Source organism: Macrotis lagotis, chromosome 1, assembly GCF_037893015.1.
Source record: "Macrotis lagotis isolate mMagLag1 chromosome 1, bilby.v1.9.chrom.fasta, whole genome shotgun sequence".
In the NCBI taxonomy this organism is placed as follows: Eukaryota; Metazoa; Chordata; class Mammalia; order Peramelemorphia; family Peramelidae; genus Macrotis; species Macrotis lagotis.
The window spans coordinates 865,733,185-865,753,155 of NC_133658.1; the positions used below are offsets into that span (position 1 = coordinate 865,733,185).

Below are 19,971 nucleotides of genomic sequence, written 5' to 3' on the forward strand. Positions count from 1 at the left end.
CACTCTAGGTGCCAAGGCTAGAAGGGGTCCTGAGACCCTCAGTTTCATGGCCTATATCAGAGCCCAGTCTGACCTGGAGTTAGGAAGAGGAAGAAGGGTGAAGAAATCCTCCTTTGTGGATCAAAAAAGGATATTTCTCAGTAGGCCTGTAGAAGCTGTAGCTACAGTAGGGGGCTAGAAGAAGCTTGAATTAAATCAACTCCCCACTTGGGAGAGTTATTGTTACAATGGACGGATGCAATCTGGTGCAGTAGAAATTTGAGGAGATGAAACTGAAAAGGTGGTGGGTTAGGATTGAAGCAGGAGCAAAATATTTGTTTAATATCTGGAGATAGTTAATAAATGCTTGTAGTGTAGAAAACAGCCTAATAGAGGAGAGAAAGCACAGGCTAGGAAGGGAGCTCATAGAATTCTTGGTTTTAAAAACAGACCCTTGTGCCTAGGTGCTATGATGCTCACATGCAAGTGTGATGACAAAAGTGAAAAACACTGTAGAAATATCAATGATTATTATTGTTGTTGTTATCATTATTATTAGAGGTAGCTTGCTGGGGCGGCTAGGTGGCGCAGTGGATAGAGCACCGGCCCTGGAGTCAGGAGTACCTGAGTTCAAATCTGGCCTCAGACACTTAACAATTACCTAGCTGTGTGGCCTTGGGCAAGCCCCATTGTCTTTAAAAAAAAAAGAAGTAGCTTGCTATAGTGGATAGAGAGCAAGCCTTGGAATCAAGAAAACCTAGGATGAAGTCCTGCCTCTGACACATAATGACTCTATAACCCTGAGCACATTTCTTAATCAATCAATGCTCTAGGAACCTCTCTAAGATGATAAGTTGCAGAGAAGGTGCCAACTTGCTTCGGTAGAGGGAGTTTTCTCACTTGGAAGTTCTCTATACCAGATAAATTACAGGTCCATTTCCTATCCTTGTTGTTATTGTAATAATAATGATAATAATAATTATTATAATTATTGTTATTATTATTGAAGCAGTTTGATGAAACAGGGGAAAGAGCACTGAGCCTGGGTTAGGAAGACTTAAATTCAAACCCAGTTTCAGAGACTAGCCGTGTGATCCTAGGCAAGCCATATAATTGCAACTTGCCTCAGTTTCCTCAACTGTAAAAATGGGAATAATTGCAGGTTGTTGTGAGGATTAAATGAGTTAACATATATAATACTTTCTAAGCCTTAAAGTATAGGACTTTGGGAAAATCACTTAGCCTGCTACATTCCTGATCCACCACCTTTTCTGTTACATCTCCTGCTTTTCAAGTTTCCACTGCCCAGATTGCCTCCATCCATTGTGACAACAGCCTTCCTAAATGGAGGTTAATTCAACCTCAGTTTTCTCATATGTAAAAATAATAATATTAACAATAGCTTAATTGTATATCTATAAGATTATATAAATTATTACAAATAAGATTCTATTCCACTTGTTGGGAGAAGAAAATGATATGATAGTTGCAGATAGAGTGCTTTGCAAATCTTTAAATGCTAGCTAGCAACAATTATTTCCACTGAATCCGTGGTTTTGCAGGTGAAGGCAACTCCCAGTGAGCAAATTTCCTCTGCCTATGCAGATCAGTGTCTTTTCTAAAAATTATCTTCTTAGAGAGTTACCTGGGCCCTTATGGGGTTAAGTGACTTGCCCAGACCATACGATCAGTTGAATTTGAATCCAGGTCCTTCTTACTCCAAGGCAGCTCTCTGTTTACTCTGCCCTGCTGCCTTTAGAGCTGTTATTAGTCATCAATAGTTAAGTACCACTTGATAATGTTTAATAAAATTAATAACAAAACAGCATATGCATCCCCAAACACACCGGCCTTCTTCAGCAAGCACCCACATCCCAGAGGATTGCACTACTTACGCTGGACCCAGCTGCCACTGACAGGACTGAGGAAGTTGGGATAAAGGCCTTTGGGCTTCTCAGTTCTGTTGAGGACCCTGCGGATATTCTTCACCTGTACAGAGAATAGACCATAAAGAGGTAAAACAGGTTTGTTCTAACCCAGGCATATACCCATTCAAACTCAGCCAAATTGGCCATTTTCTAGTGACTAGGGAATAGGAGGGATGATCCAGTGACAGACCATGGACCAGGTGTTATCAGTTTGGGACAGCAACTAGCCTGGCCTTTTCCTACTTGTGACACCAGCCTCTCTTCCCAAAGGAAGTGATTATTGTTCAATCATGTTCAGTTTTTTGTGACCCCAACTGGGATATTCTCAGCAAAGATGTTGGAATTGTTTGAATTTCCTCCCCCAGTTCACTGGAAATGAGGAAAACCAAGGCAAGCAGAGTAAAGTGACCTGCCCAGGATCACACAGCTAAGCTATTATCGGAGACCAGATTTGAACTCAGATCCTTCTGATTTCAGAGCCATCCCTCTATCCTCTGCACCACCTAGTTGCCCCTCCCAAAGGAAGATCTGAGGTTAAATCTAGCCTCAAACTGTTACTAGCTTTGTGACTTAGGGCAAATAACTGAACTTCTGTTTGTTTTGGTTTCCTAAACGTTAAAAATGAAGATAATAAAATAACAACAACAATAATAATACCTTACCTCCCAGAGTTATAAGTATAAAATAATATTTGTAAAATTCTTTACAAACTTTCAAGTGATATAAAATGCTAGCTATAATAATAACAATATATGCATACACACATACATCATGTGCCTATATTCACATGTATGTATGCCTATGTGTGTGTATACACATATATGTATATGTATGAATATATATTTAGATAGATGGATAGCTAGATAGCTAGAAAGATAACATTTCTTACAGGCAGGGATTTTTTCTAGGCCTTCTCTTAGGATAGCAGTCTGTATTACTAATTACTTACTAATTGCTAAGGACCTTGGAAATAAACTGGTCAAAGTCAAACAGAGGCCTAGTAGGAGAAAGGAAATGACTTATTCCAAATCACACAACTAATGACGGGCAGAGTGGGACTCTAACCCTGCTCCTCTGACTCCATGTCATCTGCTTCTCCCACTACTCTAGGCTTCCATTCCCACTAGAAGCTCCTGAAGAGCAATACTCTTTCATTTTTGTCTTTGTAGCCCCGAGGATGAATCACCTTGTCTAGCATACAGTAGGTACTTAATAAATGCTGGTTAAATTGAATTGAATGGCATGAACACCTGGCTTTTCCAACAATGACACAAGGTGCCCACTGAGTTTCCAGGTACTGATTGGGCTCAAGCAGAAACTGAAGAAACTCTTGGAGACTTAGAGGAGACTCGGAGGACTGGCCTAGGGAATGGCTAGTTCTTCCATTTCTGAAAGACTGGAACTATATTTCACTTGGGATCAGAATAATTTTAGACGAGATGTAACCAATGGCCTTCCTCCATTATTGACAAGAGACATATCCTAGAGGAAGGGGTTAGTTAGACAGATAAGAGATAAGAATGGTCCTGATAGCCAAGTGGGGATCAGGGTGTCAAGGTGAGATAGAAGTAGATTAAAAGACTTTGTTCTTTTCAGTTCTACTTAGACACCAAGGACAGTGACTTGTTCTCATCTCCAAGCTAAACATCTGCATTTCCTGCAATCAACTTCTCAATACTTAAAGACCAATTATAGAAGAATGTAGTGACTTCTAGGGTGAGCCATCCCAATTAAATTATAGAATCATAGAATGCCAGAAGTGGGAAGAGCCTGAGATTATAGCTTGCTGGTCCTTAGAGCCTCTGGAACAGCTAGGTGGTGCAATGGATAGTGAGTCAAATCTGGATTCAGAAAGACTCATCTTCCTGAGTTCAAATATGGCTTCAGGCACTTGCTAGCCATGTGACCCTGAGCAAGTCACTTAAACCAGTTTGTCTTAGTTTTTTTTTCATCTGTAAAAGGAACTGGAGAAATAAATGGAAAACCACTCAAGTATCTTTCCCAAGAAGACCCCAAATGGGGTCATGAAGAGTTAGGCACAACTAAACAACAACAATAAAGCATAAAATGGCAGAATTGTCATTTTAGAAGATAGAATGTTAGAGCTGGAAAGGGCTATGGCATACAGAATTCTGGATTGGAAGGGTCCATAGAACATAAAATGGCTGAGACTAGTGGGAAAGTTGGAGGGACCTTAGAATACAATTCTAGAGCCAGAAAGGTCTCTAGAACATAAGATATGGGAGAAACATAGAATATAGAATGGGGGGCCAGGAGAGACCTTTATGAACCTGGAATGCTGGAGCTGACACAATAATTAAGAGATTGTCTTGTCAAATTCTCTCATTGTATAGATCACAACATCACATTCATCCCATCTGATCAAGAATCCAATTGAACAAATATTAAATGCACACTATCCTCTCCTCTCGGGCCAGGTAGAACTAGCCACATCTAATACTTTTTCCCCATGACAACCCTTGAAATTCTTGACAACAATGATTGTCTCCTCCAACTCTTTTCTCCTCAGGCTAAGTCATCCTGTATCATACAATCAATCTGAATGTGGTATGATTTCTACTTCCTTAATGTTTCGGTTACTCTTGTATGGAAGCTCTCCATTTTGTCCACATCATTCTCAAAATGTGGTAGCCAGAACTGAATATAATCGCTCAGAGATGACTAGATCATCATCTTCCTCATTCTAGAAAGTGATGATTCCCACTTCAACTCTCAAACCTTAGTTTCTTTATCTGTAAAATGAGAGGGTTGAACTAGTTAGCTTCTCAGGTCATCCCTAGCTCTGGTTCAATGTGAGCCTGAGAATGCCCAATATCTTGTTGGGTAGAGAAATTGAGGTTCAAGAGAAGCATGCTGCCCAAGGTCACCTTTGGCCAACAACCTTGGCCAAGCTAGGAATAGACCTCAGTTCTCTTGGGTTCTAACTCTAATCCCAAATGCCTTTGCCACCCTTTCAAGTAGAGGGTGACTGGGATCTTCATATTGGTGGCTGTCATAAGATGGTATGTTAAATCCAACACACTACAGAGCCACTCAGAAGAAAGACAGGCCCCCCCCAGGAGATGTTACTGTTAATAGATTTATCTACAAGCCAAGCAAGGGAGAGCTGGCATTTGAGCTGTCAGACCCTTTTTTCCAGAGCATGGTTCTGCACTCTGCCAAGTCAGGTCTCATTTCCATTCCCGTTAACAGAGCCCATTAAATCAGGGCAAGGATGCGCTTATACCTCAAGCTATTTCCAGCTGTCCTGACGGTGAGCAGCCGAGCAGGTTAAATTAGTTCCCATCATGGGCATAGGCCCCATCTAGAATTTGGGCCAATTTGTGGCCTGCCAATAATCACCTCAGTGGGAGGCATGATTGGGGGGACTAAAATAGGTCCAGAATGTAAATGGACCAGAAAAATTAACTGGAAAGAAATCTTTGCATTTTACAGCCTAAATCAACTGCAAGAGCATGGCATCTTTAGTCTCATCTTCTTCTCTCAGGTTATATATCTCAGGGCTGGAGTGAAAGCCTCTTTCCATTATTCTTGGAACTAGACAGAGTCTGATCAAAGGATGTATCCTAGATAGTGCCAGAAAAGGGAAAGTTGGAGAAGGTTAAAGGGATGGCATTACAGAGGATGAAAAGTTTGGAAAAGAAAGTCTCTTGAGAAAAGCATAGAGTGCTCTCGCTCTCTCTCTCTCTCTCTCTCTCTCTCTCTCTCTCTCTCTCTCTCTCTCTCTCCCGCTCCCACTCCCGCTCTTGCTCCCATTCTCGCTCTTTCTCCCTCTATGTGTATTTGTAGGGAAAGAGTTATTGGCATAGAGAAATCTGTAGAATGAGTAGATATCTTCAAAAGTCTTAAGGGTTATTCCAGAAAGGATGGTGACCATTTGCTTTCATCTTGAGATAAAATAGATTCAGGAACCAAGATTTCAGCAGGTTAGAATGATGGACTGAAATGAAATTTAAAGAGAAATGAAATAGGAATAAATAAAAAAGCCTATATTTTACTTTAAGAAATTAGTACAGATGATGCAGTGAATGGAGCCCAGGACCCAGGAGCTTGGAAGATCTGAGTTTGAAACTGGTCTCAGATACTTACTAGCTTGGGTAAGTCACTCAATCTTTGTCTGCCTCAGTTTCCTCATCTGTAAAATGAGGATAACAATTGCATCTGCCTCTGGGGCTTGTGGTGAGGATAAAGTGAGATAATATTTGTAAACTGTTTTCCAAATTTTAAAGCATTATGTAAATGCTAGCACTTTATTTGGGGGAAGGATCATAGGTTGAGTGAAAAGGGCCTTGGGGATTATATAGAATTAATTTGGATATGAGTCAACATTAGGATACAACTGTCAGAAATGCTAATGTGTTCTGAGGCTGTAATAGCAAAAATAGATTATCCTGAATGAGGGAGAGTCCCACAGCTTCTACCCTTATCAGATCACATGTGAAGTATTAGATTCAATTCTTGATATCCATTTTAGGAAAGGCAATGGTGGCATATACCCCTCCAGATTAGGATAGCTCTTAAGAGGAGAGGATTTCACAACCATCCCAAGAGAAGGAACTGTTCTAGCCTTGGGAAGGTCATGGCTTGGGGGGATATGATGCCATATAATAACTCTTAGGTTGGTCTATGGAAGTGGGATTTGATTTATCGTGCTTGTCCTTAGAGACAGAATTAAGATTAGCAGGTAGAACATGCAGATCTCTACATAAAATTAGGCCACCTCAGGAGTCAGTGGGGTTCTCTAAGCCTGGAGGCCTTCCAGTGACCTCTCAGTAGTCTGGACTAGATGCCTGTCAATTCTGAAACCCAATAACATCAGGTTGAGGGGCTGAGGCAGAAGGTGAAGGCAAATACTTGTCAGGGATGCTCTGGAAGGAATCAGATTTCTTGGGAAGGAGATTTTCCAGACCACTTCCAACTCAAAGATTACCTGACCATCATCCTAAGTAGATTAGTGTTTTCTCTATTCCAAAGTCTAAAATAGCTTCTAAGAGGGCTTTGAGTGAAGGATCAGGAAGATACTTAAACTCTCAGATGTTTTAGATTTCTCCCCCTTTGCACAAGGCTTTTCTCTAGAGCCTCTTTCCACCCCACTCAAAGAATAACTCACATTTGTATAGATTCTATCAAGACCCATACCAATACATTTGTCTCTCCCATCAGACTGAGCTTCTGGAGTCCAAGGATGGTTTCTGTTTTGTCTTTGCAATCCCTGGGGGCTTAGCATAGTGGTTAGCACATCTTGTTGTTCAATCATTTCAGTTGTGTCCAATTCTTTGTGACTCCATTGGGTTTTTTTTTGGCAGAAATATTGTCATTGCCTTCCCCAGTTCATTTTACAAATGAGGAAAATGAGGCAGAGGTGAATGGGTTTGCCCAAGGTCACACAAATAGTAAGTATCTGAGGCAGGATTTGAATTCAAGTCTTCTGGACTCGAAACTTGGTGCTTTATATACTACATCAAAATTGCCCAATTTTGGCAGAATCACCAAATCATAGAAATTCAGAGTTGAAGTTATTCTTGAAATCATCTGGCTCAGACCCTTATATGAAGAAGAAAGTTCCACTGCACCTGGGGGTCTTAACCTGGGGATGTGAACTTGTTTTTTTTATCTTGACAAACATTACAATATCATTGGTTCCCAAGATTATTTCTTTATATTTTATTTTATGCATTTAAAAGTATTATCCTGAGGAGTGTCCATAGGCTTTAGCAGGCACTGCCAGAGGAATCCAGGTTACCCCAAAGGCTCAGAACTGGGTGGGGGGCTTACACTCTCCTCACCAAAGAGCCATCTGGTCTCTGAAGATTTCTTGAATACAAGAGTCATTTCCTGAGTCTCAGTTCTTAATTCTGCCCCCCTGCCCCCACCACCAACATTACTACTTTGGATGGGGAGTAAGCGGGGTGCTACAGAAGGAATGCTAAATCAGAGAACCTGGGTTCAAATGCTGACTTGACTACTTACCCTCTGTATAATGCCTGGTTAAGTAACTGAATCTCTCTAAGCCTCAGTTGCTTCCTGTTTAAAAAGAGGAGGTTGAATTGAATGGCCTTCAAGGTTCCTTACAGCTTTAGAACTGTGATTTGTGAGCCCATGAGAAGACCTGGGTTTGAATCCTGCCTCTCACACAGAGTGACTGCATCCCTTAATCTCTCAGGACTGACAGATGGTACATTGAAGAGTCTGGCGTCCTCTATATTGTAGTCCTCTATATAGTTTTCTCCCTGGGAACTGCCTATACTAACAAAATTCCAGGTCTGGTTTGATGATATGCACACACAAACACACATACAATTTATCTTTATGCATATTTATCTACATAAGTATACATGTGTGGCTAGACACAAATAGACATGCACATGCATGTAATATGTATATGAGTTGAGAGAGAGGAAAAGACAGAGAGGAGAGAAAGGAGACAAAAAGGAGACAGAGAGAGAGGTACACAGAGAAAGAGGGAGGGAGGGAGAGACAGAGAGATAGAGAATTTACTAATCTACACATTTCCCCCTGCTAGAATGTAAGCTCCTTGAAGGCAGAAGCTATTTCTCTTTTGCCCTTGTGTCCTAGCCCTGGTTCTCGATCCACCTTTGGTGTTTAATGAATGCTTGTTGAGTTGAATACAACTCTGGTGTGGCTCTGGTGTGGCATCCTTCCACTTCTGTACAGCTAAATAACCAAGTTACTGCTGAGCAACCTTAGCCAGGGCACACACCTGCTCTTTAATAGTCTCTTTGCTAATCGGGAGCCAACACGGCTCTGCTAGCTTGGCTGCTGTAGCTCTGGAAGCAGAGCCCAGACCACCCCGTCCCACCTCCACAGCCCACCAGCCCAGATGTCCTCTTTGCTGCTAAGCCTCAAATTCCCAATGTCGCATTTGGCTTATATTGCACATATGGGTGCCTGCCACCAAGCTAACCCAACCTGGTGCAGATTTTTCTCTTAGCAAAGTTCTCTGACTTTTCTTGAACCTCTCCCAGTTACCGGGGGTTCCCTAAGCCCACCCTTCCCAGCACCAACTGTCACCAAAAGGAGAATGTATTTGGTGGGAGTCTTCCCCCGTACTTCCCCCTCCCAGAGGCAGACGTGTTTCCCTCTTGCTCCCTTGAAAGGATGTGACCCACACCTTGCAGCTACTCAAAAGGGGAGGGGGTTGTAGGGGAAAGACTTGCCTTTCTAGCGAAGATCGGGTTGCCAGAGATCTTGGTGAGGTGCAAGAACTCCAGGTGCAGGGATCCAAACTCTGCCAGGATGCTGCTTCCTAGAGCTGCCCAGCCCCAGGTTCTGCTGACACCACTGTAAAGATAGAAGCATCCAACATCACCATCTCCATAACCACCATCATCTACCTGTCTCCTGCATTCCTTTGCAACTACTATCCTCCATCCTTTTAGAAGTGATACCTTAGTCAATTCACTTAATCTTTGAGCCTCAGTTTCCCCTGAAGGAACTTCCAAGATTACCTAGTTCAATCTCCTCATTTTAAAGAATCTAACTTTATATAAGTAAGAAGTATCATCAGAATTGGAAGCCAGATCCTCTGCCTTTGCCCCAATCCCATGCTGACTCCAATGAGCCAATGGTCACTTACTGCTCTCCATATTAAGATCTAATAACTCAACCATAAATGGTATGGCGTACAAACATAACCCTGCCCATTCTACAAATAAGGAACTTGAAGTTCAGAGAGGAGAAGAGACTCAGGAGTTCGCACAGAGAACCAGAAGATGATCATCATGGCTGTTGACTTTCATGTTAACCAAATGCTTTGCATTAATTTTCAGTTGATTATTAGACTTGCTAGTAAGAGAGCACAAGAATTATTATCTATATTTTATAGAGGAGGAAACTAAGTCTCCGAGAAAGGAAGTGAGCATTCTGTTGTCATAGAGCTAATTAATGGTGGAGATTCCTGATCTCCTGATTATACGTTTATGACATGACCTGGTCTTTGTAGCAGTTACTTCCATTTAAGAAACCCCCATGAGGTTTGGAGGGTCTGTGACTTAAGAGAGCCCAAAGAAGTATAGAAACTGGCAGCAATGGGATAGTAGATCTCTAACTTGTCCACAGGCTCCCTTAAACTAACCAGGCATACACATATCAAGTCCTCTCTTCTATCCAGGCAGACAAGCCTCGCAGGAGCCATCAAACATCCACTTGCTCTGAATCAGTGATTCACCTTACCAGAGTCTATTTAGTCAAGGCTGCCTTGCAGGGGAAAGTGCAAAAATCCAATTAATTCAGTAAACATATTGAACATCCATTATTTATTTACAATTAGATGATGTGGGGTAGTGGAAAGAACCTTTAGGTTCAACAGTTAGAAGACTTGTGTTCAAGTCTAGATTTTATTGATTTCATTGCCCTATGAGAGCGATAGGATTAATTGATTAGGTTCTCTGACTCTAAATTTAGTGCTCTTTCCACTGCTCTGCACTGTCTTTTCAAGTCACCTCATTTAAACCCTGTTTGCCTTAGTTATCTGTAAAATAGCAATAATAATAATACCTATAGAATCTCCACCACCAGGTTGTCATCAGAAACTAATGAAATAATATATTCAAATGCCTCAGAAATAGCATAACCCATATAAATATGTGTTATTATAGGTACAAAATCTGTTCTGAGGGCTGAGGAATTAGAATAAACTCAGCAAATACTGATTTACACTTTGGGCAAAGCCAAGTCTTGGATCTGTAGTGACAAAAGTGAATAATGGCACCTTCAACGAACACACAATTTAATTCAGGGTTGATGGTGCTTATAAAAGGGTAAGGAAAGGGAATCAATATTTATTAAGTACCTACTATGTGTCAAATATCATCTCATTTGATTTTCATAGTTTATCATTTCAATCATATCCGACTCTTTGTGACCCCACTTGGGACTTTCTTTGGTAAAGATACTGGGAGTAGTTTGCCATTTTCCCCCTCTCCAGTTTATTTTACAGACGAGGAAGCCAAGGCAAACAGGGAGAAATGAGTTGTCCAGGGTGACATAGCTAGTGAAAGTATCTGAGGTGGGATTTGAACTCTTGAAATTGGGCCTATCTGATTCTAAGCCCAGTCCTCTGTCCATTGTATCACCTAGCACCCTAAAAGAAATTAGCTCCATTTGGGGTTTTCATAGCAAAGATACTTGAGTGGTTTGCCATTTTATTTTCCAGCTCATTTTAAAATTGGGGAAACTGAGGCAAACAGAGGAACATAGAGCTAGTATCTGATGCTAAATTTGAACTCAGGTCCTCCTGACTTTCCATTTGGCACTCTCTCCACTGTAGCTGCTCCTTTCCATTCCTCTTGATATGCTGCTAAATAGAACTGAACAAATCATAAAACCATGTTTACTAGGTCTACTTCAAATCTGTTACCTAATCTTAACTGGGACCACTTTATACAAATAAGTGAGCCCTTTTACATCTCCTTAATTGTTCCTTATCCCACTCTTCACAGAAGTTCATGCAAACCTTCTCCTCTCTCCTCCTCAAGCTTCCATGGTATCCCCTCCCTCCACCCTGTGCTGGAAAGCTCACCTCCTACTTCAATGAAAAAGAGGTTTTTCTGCTAAGAGAAAAAGACTCCTTCTTCTCCCCTCCTCCTCATTTCACATCATTCAGGTATCTTCCTCCACCATCTGCTCCTTCAAGTTTCTCAATAAGGCAAACCTCTTTACATTCATCCTGATCCCCCTTCTCTTTTGTCTTCCCCAGCAGATTGCCCCCTCATCCCTCAATCATTCCCACACGTTACCTAATCTTTAAACTATCTACAGGTTCTTCCTCTGCTGCCTACATGCATACCTATGTCTTCTCCCATCCTGTAAAACCCTGACCTGGTTTGACCAGTAGAAGTAGGCATTGGCCTAAATTTTGCCTGTTTCTAGAATGAACCTCTGAGAATGTTGTCTGTGCTGAGGATGTCCACTAGCTTAATTAAGAAAGGGCAGTGGCAGTGGGTAGAGTGCTAGCCCTGGAAACAGGAAGACTCCTCTTTCTGAGTTCAAATCTGGCTTCAGACACATATTAGCTGTGTGACCCTAGGCAAATCACTTTACTGTTTGCCTCAGTTTTCTCATCTGGAAAGTGAGCTGGAGAAAACAGTGACAAAAACCATTTCAGTATCTCTGCCAAGGAAACCCCAAATGGGGTCAGTAAGAGTCAGAAATAACCAAATAACAAAAAACTTCTTAACTCTGTAAAATGTACCTTCAGTCAACAGTAAAACTCCCTCCAAGATTTACCCAATGAGCTCTTAATTGCCAAATCTAATGACTTGTTCTTAATTCTCATTCTTTGGACTTGTTCGTAGACTTTGGCACTGTTGACCATTTTTTCCTCTTGGATATTTTCTTCCCTCCAGGCTTTTAATATTGCTGATTTTCCTTTTACTCATCGGACTGCTCCTTCTCAGCTTCCTTTAACCCTCCTTCTCTGTCCTCATCCCTTCCCCCCCCCCATATTCTCTTGCTTAGTGATCTCATCAGTTCCCATGGGCTCAACTGCCATTTCTATGGGTTGATTTCCAGATTTAAATATCCAGGCCTAAAATCTCCTGGACCAACTATTTTTGAACATCCTAGATGAGACTTCTCACAGGTATCTCAACCTATGTCCCAAACAGAACATATCATTTCCCTTTCCCCAACCCTTCCTTCTTCCCTACTTTCTTTTTACTGGTGAGATACTACCATTTCCCCAGTTATACCTTGATATCACCCTTGACTTCACAGTCACACTCCTGGATAGACTGTTCCCTACCTTGCCTTTTTCTAATAGAAAGGTGAACCACACACAGGCCATAGGACACAAAGAACATGCAGGAGAAGGAGGCAGCAATAATATGACTGATGAAAACACTAATAATAAACAAGCACCTCAATGAATACTCAGTCTTTGATTATTTTCTTTACTTTTTCTCTGGTTACATGTAAAGACAAGTTTTAACACTGATTTTTAAAACTTTGAGTTCTCCCTTCTTCCCACCCTGCTTCCCATCATTGAGAAAACAAGTTATTTGATATAGGTCAAAAATGTGTAGTCATGCAAAAACCTTACCATAATAGTCATATTTGTGAAAGTAAACACCCCCCACTAAAAGAGAAACCTCAAGAAAAACAAAGTAAAAAAGTATACTTCAATCTGTATTCAGACCCTCAGTTCTATCTTTGAGGTGAATAGTAGTACTCTTTATCATAAATCCTTCAGTTGTCCTGGATCACAACGTTGCTGAGAAAAGGTAGGTAATTCACTGCTGATCATCCTAAAACATTTCTATTACCTTGTATGCAGTACATTTCTCATTGCATCTTCTGATGTAAGTTTGTATTGAGAGCATCCTTTTCATCATTTTTTATAACATAATAGCATTTCACCATAATCACATACCATAATTTATTCAGCCATTCCCTAACTGAAGAGAATGTTCTGCCTTTCAAAGGTTTTCACTTCTACATATCTTCTCATTCTAAGGGGCATATACAGAAGCAGTAATCATTAATTAGTTTTACAGAGAGGAGACAGGATGGGAAGCTGAGGCTGGAGATTCAGAGACAAGGTCAGAGTTAGAGCTTGGACTCCTAGCTCATTCCACTGGACTGAACCACTTCTTCTCAACTGATGGCTATTAGCTGGTTTTAGAATTAAAAGATACTAAAGACTGGCTCTTATGCAAAATCAGAAACCTGAAAAAGAGATCTCTGGCCCTCATACAGCCCTGTCATATGTCACTAGAATCACAAACTAAATGGAATATCAGAGCTGGAATCAGCCTTGGAACGTCACAACTGAGAAGGAGCTTAGAGATGAAAGGGTCCTTAGAACAAAACTTCTTTAGGGCAGGATTTCTCTTTTCTATTTGGATCCTCAGTGCTTAGCACTGCTTGGCACACACAAAGCACTTAATAAATGCTTTTTCATCCATCCAACTATTTACCTCCCATTCATCTGTCTATCCATCTGTCTATCCATCCATCTATATCCATCTATCCATCCATCCATCCACCTATCCATCCATCCATCCAGCCAGCCAGCCAGCCAGCCAGCCAGCCAGCCATCCAGCCATCCATCCAGCCAGCCAGCCAGCCATCCATCCAAAAAACAGTAAGGATGATCAATCTTCAGAAGAAAGATTCTTCCACTGGGCAGGAGTTTGAACTGCACTGTTTCAAATGGTGGACTTAAGAGACAGATGATCTTTTTTCAAACTTCAGCTCTTGCTACTTAACTACCAATATGATCTTGGTCAAATTTCTTTTCTCTGAGTGCTAATCTCTTCACTTGTAAAAAGAAAGGGTTGGACTAGACTTGGTCCCTTCTCTCTCTGAATCCTATGATTTCATGACCTCTCCCCTTCCCATCATGGTCAGCTCCCATATAGAGTATTGTGTACAGTTCTGGGGGCCATCTTTTAGGAAGGACATAGATCCAAGCATGCAAAGAATGGTGAACACCCTTCTCAGATGTGGGTCATATTCAGATCACTTGAAGATGCTTAGGACATTTAACCTGTGGGAATTTGGGGATGGAGGTGAGGAGGGGAGACACGTAAAGTCATTCTCCACCTTCTAGTACTTATAGTGTTGTCTCCTGAAAGAGGGATCAATTTTGTTCTTTTAGGACCCAGGGCAGAAACTGAAACAATGGGGGAAGCTAGAGAGAAGCATATTTAGGTTTGTGGTGGGGAGAAGCTTCCTAATAATCAAAGTTGGGCCAAAAGACAATGGGTTGCCTCCAGAGGACATCATATCTTCTGGCAGATGACAGATGGTCATTTATAGAATATTACTGCATCCTGTAAGATTCTGCGACTCTATGATTCCTCTTTTCATGTCTGGAGGTATTTCAGGACCCTAGGGAGGTAGAAAGGGAGAGATGGAAGCCCTGGGTTTGACACACGGTTCATTAAGTATCTGAAGGGTTGGCAGCTGCAGGAGGTTCCCAGAGGGCTGAACCTGGATGGGGGAAGGCAGGAGGAACAGGAAACAGAACTCTCATCTCATCATATATCACCTTCCCTTCTCCCCCATCTACCCGCATCTGAATAAGACCCTCTTTTCTAAACTCCCAGCAGGACAGGCTGCTAATGGGGATGTTGCCTTCAGATTTCAGTTGGAGTCAAACAGGTCAGGAAGACTTGAGTGAATAATTGATGTTGCCTGTGGTAATGAGTATTTCAAGGAAATTTCAAAGTAAAAGATAGTCAAGGAGCCTCTGGTGCCACATTTATGTGGTATGAAAGTTGAACAGCTCCCCTCCCCAATATCGGCTGTCCCCAGGAAGGAGCCCAGATTTAGCCGTTAGGGTGACTGCAGTGGTGTTCAAATAGCAGCAGCAGCAATAGCAGTAGTAGTAATGGTAGTGGTAGTTAGTAGTAGAAATAGCAGCAATTGTAGTTGTTATAGTTGAAGTAGGTAGTAGTAGTAGTAGTAGTAGTAGTAGTAGTAGTAGGTAGTAATTGTCATTGTGGTGATAGTAGTAGTAGTTAGTAGCAATTGCAGCAGCAGCAGCAGCAGTAGTAGTAGTAATAGTAGTAGGAGGAGAAAGTAGGAGGATGAGGAGGAGAAGTAGGAATAGTAGGAGTAGTGGTAGGAGGAGGAGGAGGAGGAGGAGGAGGAGTTAGGTAGTTTGGCAGCTAAACTGTTTATTATATAAGTACCATTCCTGTCTTCTATTCCAGGAGTGGGTAAGCAAAGTGACTGCTATTGGCAACAACACCTTCAAACCCCACTTTCTCCCAGAAGAGTCCCCTCCCACATGAAGAGAGGCAAGGGCAGGAAATTTTAAATATCACTGGAAAAAAATATTTCCCTTTATTCTGCCTGACAAAGAGGAGCTTCTCAGCTCTTTCCTTCCCCAACCTGGATGAAGTTTCTTGTGAGGGTTTATGAACTAGCTGGTATTGAAATCACAGGACCATAAATGGAGGGGGCATCTAGTACAATGCACTTGTTTTATAAGTGAGGAAACTGAGACCTAGAAAGTGTGACTTGTCCAAGATCATACAGGTAGAATTGACATTTGAAATCAGCTCTGACCCCAAATATAAAGTTCTCTCTCCTCTGAGGCAGCAAGGTGTTGTAGTTGATTAAGAGCTAAGTCTGCAGTCAGAAAAAATTATAGTTCAGGGTGGCTAGGTGGTGTAGTGGATAGAGCACCTGCCCTGGAGTCAGGACCTCAAACACTTAATAACTGCCTAGCTGTGTGGCCTTGGGCAAGTCACTTAACCCCATTGCCTTACAAAAAAATCCTAAAAAATATAAAATAAAAATAAAAAAGTGTAGTTCAAATTTTACCTCAGACACTTATTATTTGTGTGATCCTGGGCAAGTCACTTGAACTTATGACTGCCTCAGTTTCCTCAAGTGGATAACTATAAACTAAAAAGAGCACCTATTTTTCAGGGTTGTTGGGAGGATCAACTGAGATAATATTTGTAAATTGTTTAGTTTTTGGACCATGCCTGGGACATTGTAAAGAATAAATGCTTCCTCCTCTGCCTCCCTCCTTTCCTTTCCTCTCCATGGGTCATTCAGTACCTCAGAAAACTGGAAGCTGGTACTCTCCTTAGAGCAAATTATCATCATTAGTCACTCTAGATTATATTCTATATAGGCTGGCATTTATTCATTCCTGTTTCCCTCAGTGAAAAGATATGATGACAGAAAAAGAGCTTTCTTTGGGCAGCACAGTGCTAGAGCAGGAAGCACACCCTCCCCAGAATGAGGAGATCTGAGTTCAATTCCCAGACCTCCCTCTTCTAGGTCTCTGGGAGGTCTTTGAATAGTCATTTCCCTTCTGTGGGTCTCAGTTTCCTCCCCTGTAAGATGAGAAAGATGGACTAGGATAATCTTTGAGGTCCTTTCCAGCTTTGATATTTTAGGGTCCTTAGGCTCCTCTCAGCTCAGATAGCCTAAGTACTAAGGTCTTTCTTAGCTCTGACATTCTGTGTTCTTAGGTTCCTTCTAGCTCAGACATCCTAAATTCTATTTTTTTTTTGTAGAGGGTTGTATGTGAGGCAAATGAGGTTAAGTGACTTGCCCAGAGTCATACAACTAGTAAGTTTCAAGCATTGAGGTCAGATTTGAACTCAGGTCCTCCTGATGCCAGGGTCAATGCTCTATTCACTATGCCACCTAGTTGCCCCTCATCTTTCATTTTAAAGGTCTTCATCAGTTTAATATTCTCTGGTTCCTTTATGAACATCCTATTAGACCTCCCTGCACCCATCAGCTGTGGGGTTCCTGCATAGTTAACCGCCCATAGTTAGCTCTGAATTTCAGAGTCTTGCTGCTAGAACTTTGCTGACTATTCTCTGTCTTAACTGGGCCCACCTAGGTTGATGCCAGCTAGTTGTGCTGGAAGCCATCAGGTTTTCTCTTTGAAGTACAGAGCCTGGGCTCCTTCTGCCCACCACAGGAGGCATCTCTGACACTTGGCAGGGTAGAAGGAGGAAGTATTTTGAACAGCTGAATATCTTGCCCATTAAACAAAGAGGAATTTCTGCCAAAAAATCTGCATACACATACATATGTATACATAATCCCCTTCCGCCCCCACTGTACCTCAGAAGATGGAAAGTGCCTAAAATAAATATTCTTTCTTTATTAGAAATGTCAGTTGGGGTCTGGATTAAACAAGTAGTTCTCTAGATAGGAAAGTGATTGACAGTAAGGACAGTATGATCTGATCTCAAAGATTAGGGGGGCTGGGAAGAGAGACCCGGAGATGGCTAAGGGGAATTGATGAGCTACTCCCAATGAGCTGGTTAATCTAAGGCACCACGCATTAGTTAAGCCCAAACTAATGAGGATTGTGAGGTGCATCTCATTGATTAAATTGGGACACTGGAACCCCAGCACATGAAGGCCAGAAGACTGGACTAAAGGCCTTCTGAGTTGCCATTTTGGATGCGTTTCCTCAGTCTTGGTACTCATGGAGAAAGGATCTCTGGAGATGTCTATTCTTTCTTTTTTTTTAAAGTGTCTTTTTTTAAATTTAAATTTATTTATTTTCATCCATATGCACATGTATATTTTTAAGTTACAAAATTTCCTTCCACACTTTCTTCCCACCCTCCTCCCTTCAGTGGTGAAGAGTCAGGTTAGCATTGTACATATATATTTTGATAAACATATTTACAGATTAGTAATTTTCGATATGAGGAAATAGGATTAAGGGAAAGAGATACATATTGAGATAATTTTTATAAAGTGTTCATCAGATTTTGAAGGGTTTTTTTTTATGTGTGTTTGTGTGTGTGGTTGTGTTTTGTTTTGTTTTCTTTCCTCTGGATGAGGATAATATCGTCCATAGCCAGTCTAGTACAGTTGTCCTAGCTCCCTGTCCTCTCTCCCTGAGAGGAGTTATTTCCATCAAGGTTATTCATCTCACAATGTTGCTGCTGATGTGTACATTGTTCTCTTGGTTCTATTCCCTTCACTCAGCATCAGATCCCATTATGTCATTCCATGCTTCTCTAGAGTCTGACCATTTATGGTTTCTTATGGAACAATAGTATTCCAAAAGCATTCTTGTACCATAACTTGTTTAGCTATTCCCCAATTAATGGGAATCCCCTCAATTTCTAATTCTTTGCCACTACAAAAAGAGCTACTATGAATATTTTGGAACATGTGAGACTTTTCCCTTTTTTAAAAATAATTTCTTCTGGACATAGACCCAGAATTGGAATTGCTGGGTCAAAGAGTAGGAACAGTTTGATTGTTCTTTGGGCATATATTTCCATATTGCTCTCCAGAAAGGTTGGATCCATCCACAACTCCACTGGCAATATATTAATGACCCAATCCTCCCACAGCTTCTCCAAGATTGATCATTTTCCCTTTATCTCATCTTGGCCAATCTGATAGGTGTGAGGTGATACCTCATTGTTGTTTTAATTTGCATTTCTTTAATCAATAATAATAATTTGGAACATTTTTTCATATGATTGTATATAGCTTTAATTTCTTCACTTGAAAACTATTTGTTCATATCCTTTGACCATTTATCAATTGGGGAATGACTTGTGACCTTATAAATTTGGTGCAACTCTCACTATATTTTAGAAATGAGACCTCTATCAGACCTCCTAGTTGTGAAGATTGTTTCCCAGCTTTCTGCTTTCCTTCCAATTTTGGCAGCATTTATTTTATTAGTGCTATTAAATTATTTATTTAATTCTTGTTTAGTCATAAATTTATCCCCTTTCCATAGATGATAGATAATTTCTTGGTCAATTAATTTATCTATGGTATTGTTCTTTATGTCTAAATCCTGTCTCATTTTGACCTTATTTTGGTATAAGTATTTGGATCTGTGCCTAGTTTTTGCCATTCTATGTTCCAGTTTTCCCAACAATTTTTGTCAAATAGTGAGTTCTTATTCCAGAAGCTGAGGTCTTTGGGTTTGTCAAATAGTAGATTATTGTAGTCACTTATTGTGACTTCTTTTGAATCTATCCCAATCCACGGATCTATTACTCTATTTCTTAACCAGTACCAGGTAGTTTTTTGATGAGTGCCACTTTATAGTAAGGTTTTAGATATGGTAGAGCTGGGCTACCTTTCTTTACATTTTTTTTTCATCAGCTCCTCTGCTATTCTTGCCCTTTTGTTGCTCCAAATGAATTTTGTTAATATTTTTTCTAGCTTAGTAAAGTAGTTATTTGATAGTTTGATTGGTATAGCACTGAATAAATAATTTAATTTGGATAGAATTGTCATTTTTATTATATTAGTTCAACCTAGCCATGAACATTTGGCATTTTTCCAATTATTTAGATCTGACTTTATTTGGGTGAGAAGTGCTTTGTATAGCTCTTCATCCTTCTCTCCTCTCCTCTCTTCTCCTCTCCTCTCCTCTCTCCTCTCCTCTCCATCTATATCTATCTGCTTCTACATCTATCTTGATCTCTCTCTTACCTATTTGACTCACTTATCGTTGCTGGATCTTCAGTCATATCCTGGTCTATAACTGTATCCCTCAAGACTCAATTCTGGGCCCTCTTTTCTTTTCTTTTTCTCTTCCTTTCCTTAA

The 19,971-nt window shown here is 40.9% G+C and overlaps 1 protein-coding gene across 2 annotated transcripts in view; it reads right to left on the reverse strand.

Moving 5' to 3' along the window:
• Positions 1-19,971, reverse strand: part of MAN1C1 (mannosidase alpha class 1C member 1) — a 222,013-nt gene that overhangs the window by 23,605 nt on the left and 178,437 nt on the right. For both annotated transcript variants that reach the window (XM_074218080.1, XM_074218081.1), the window contains exons 6-7: positions 9,107-9,230; positions 1,875-1,968 (exon numbers count right to left, since the gene is read on the reverse strand). In XM_074218080.1, coding sequence (XP_074074181.1) covers positions 1,875-1,968; positions 9,107-9,230 — 218 coding nt within the window. The remainder of the gene's footprint in view (positions 1-1,874; positions 1,969-9,106; positions 9,231-19,971) is intronic.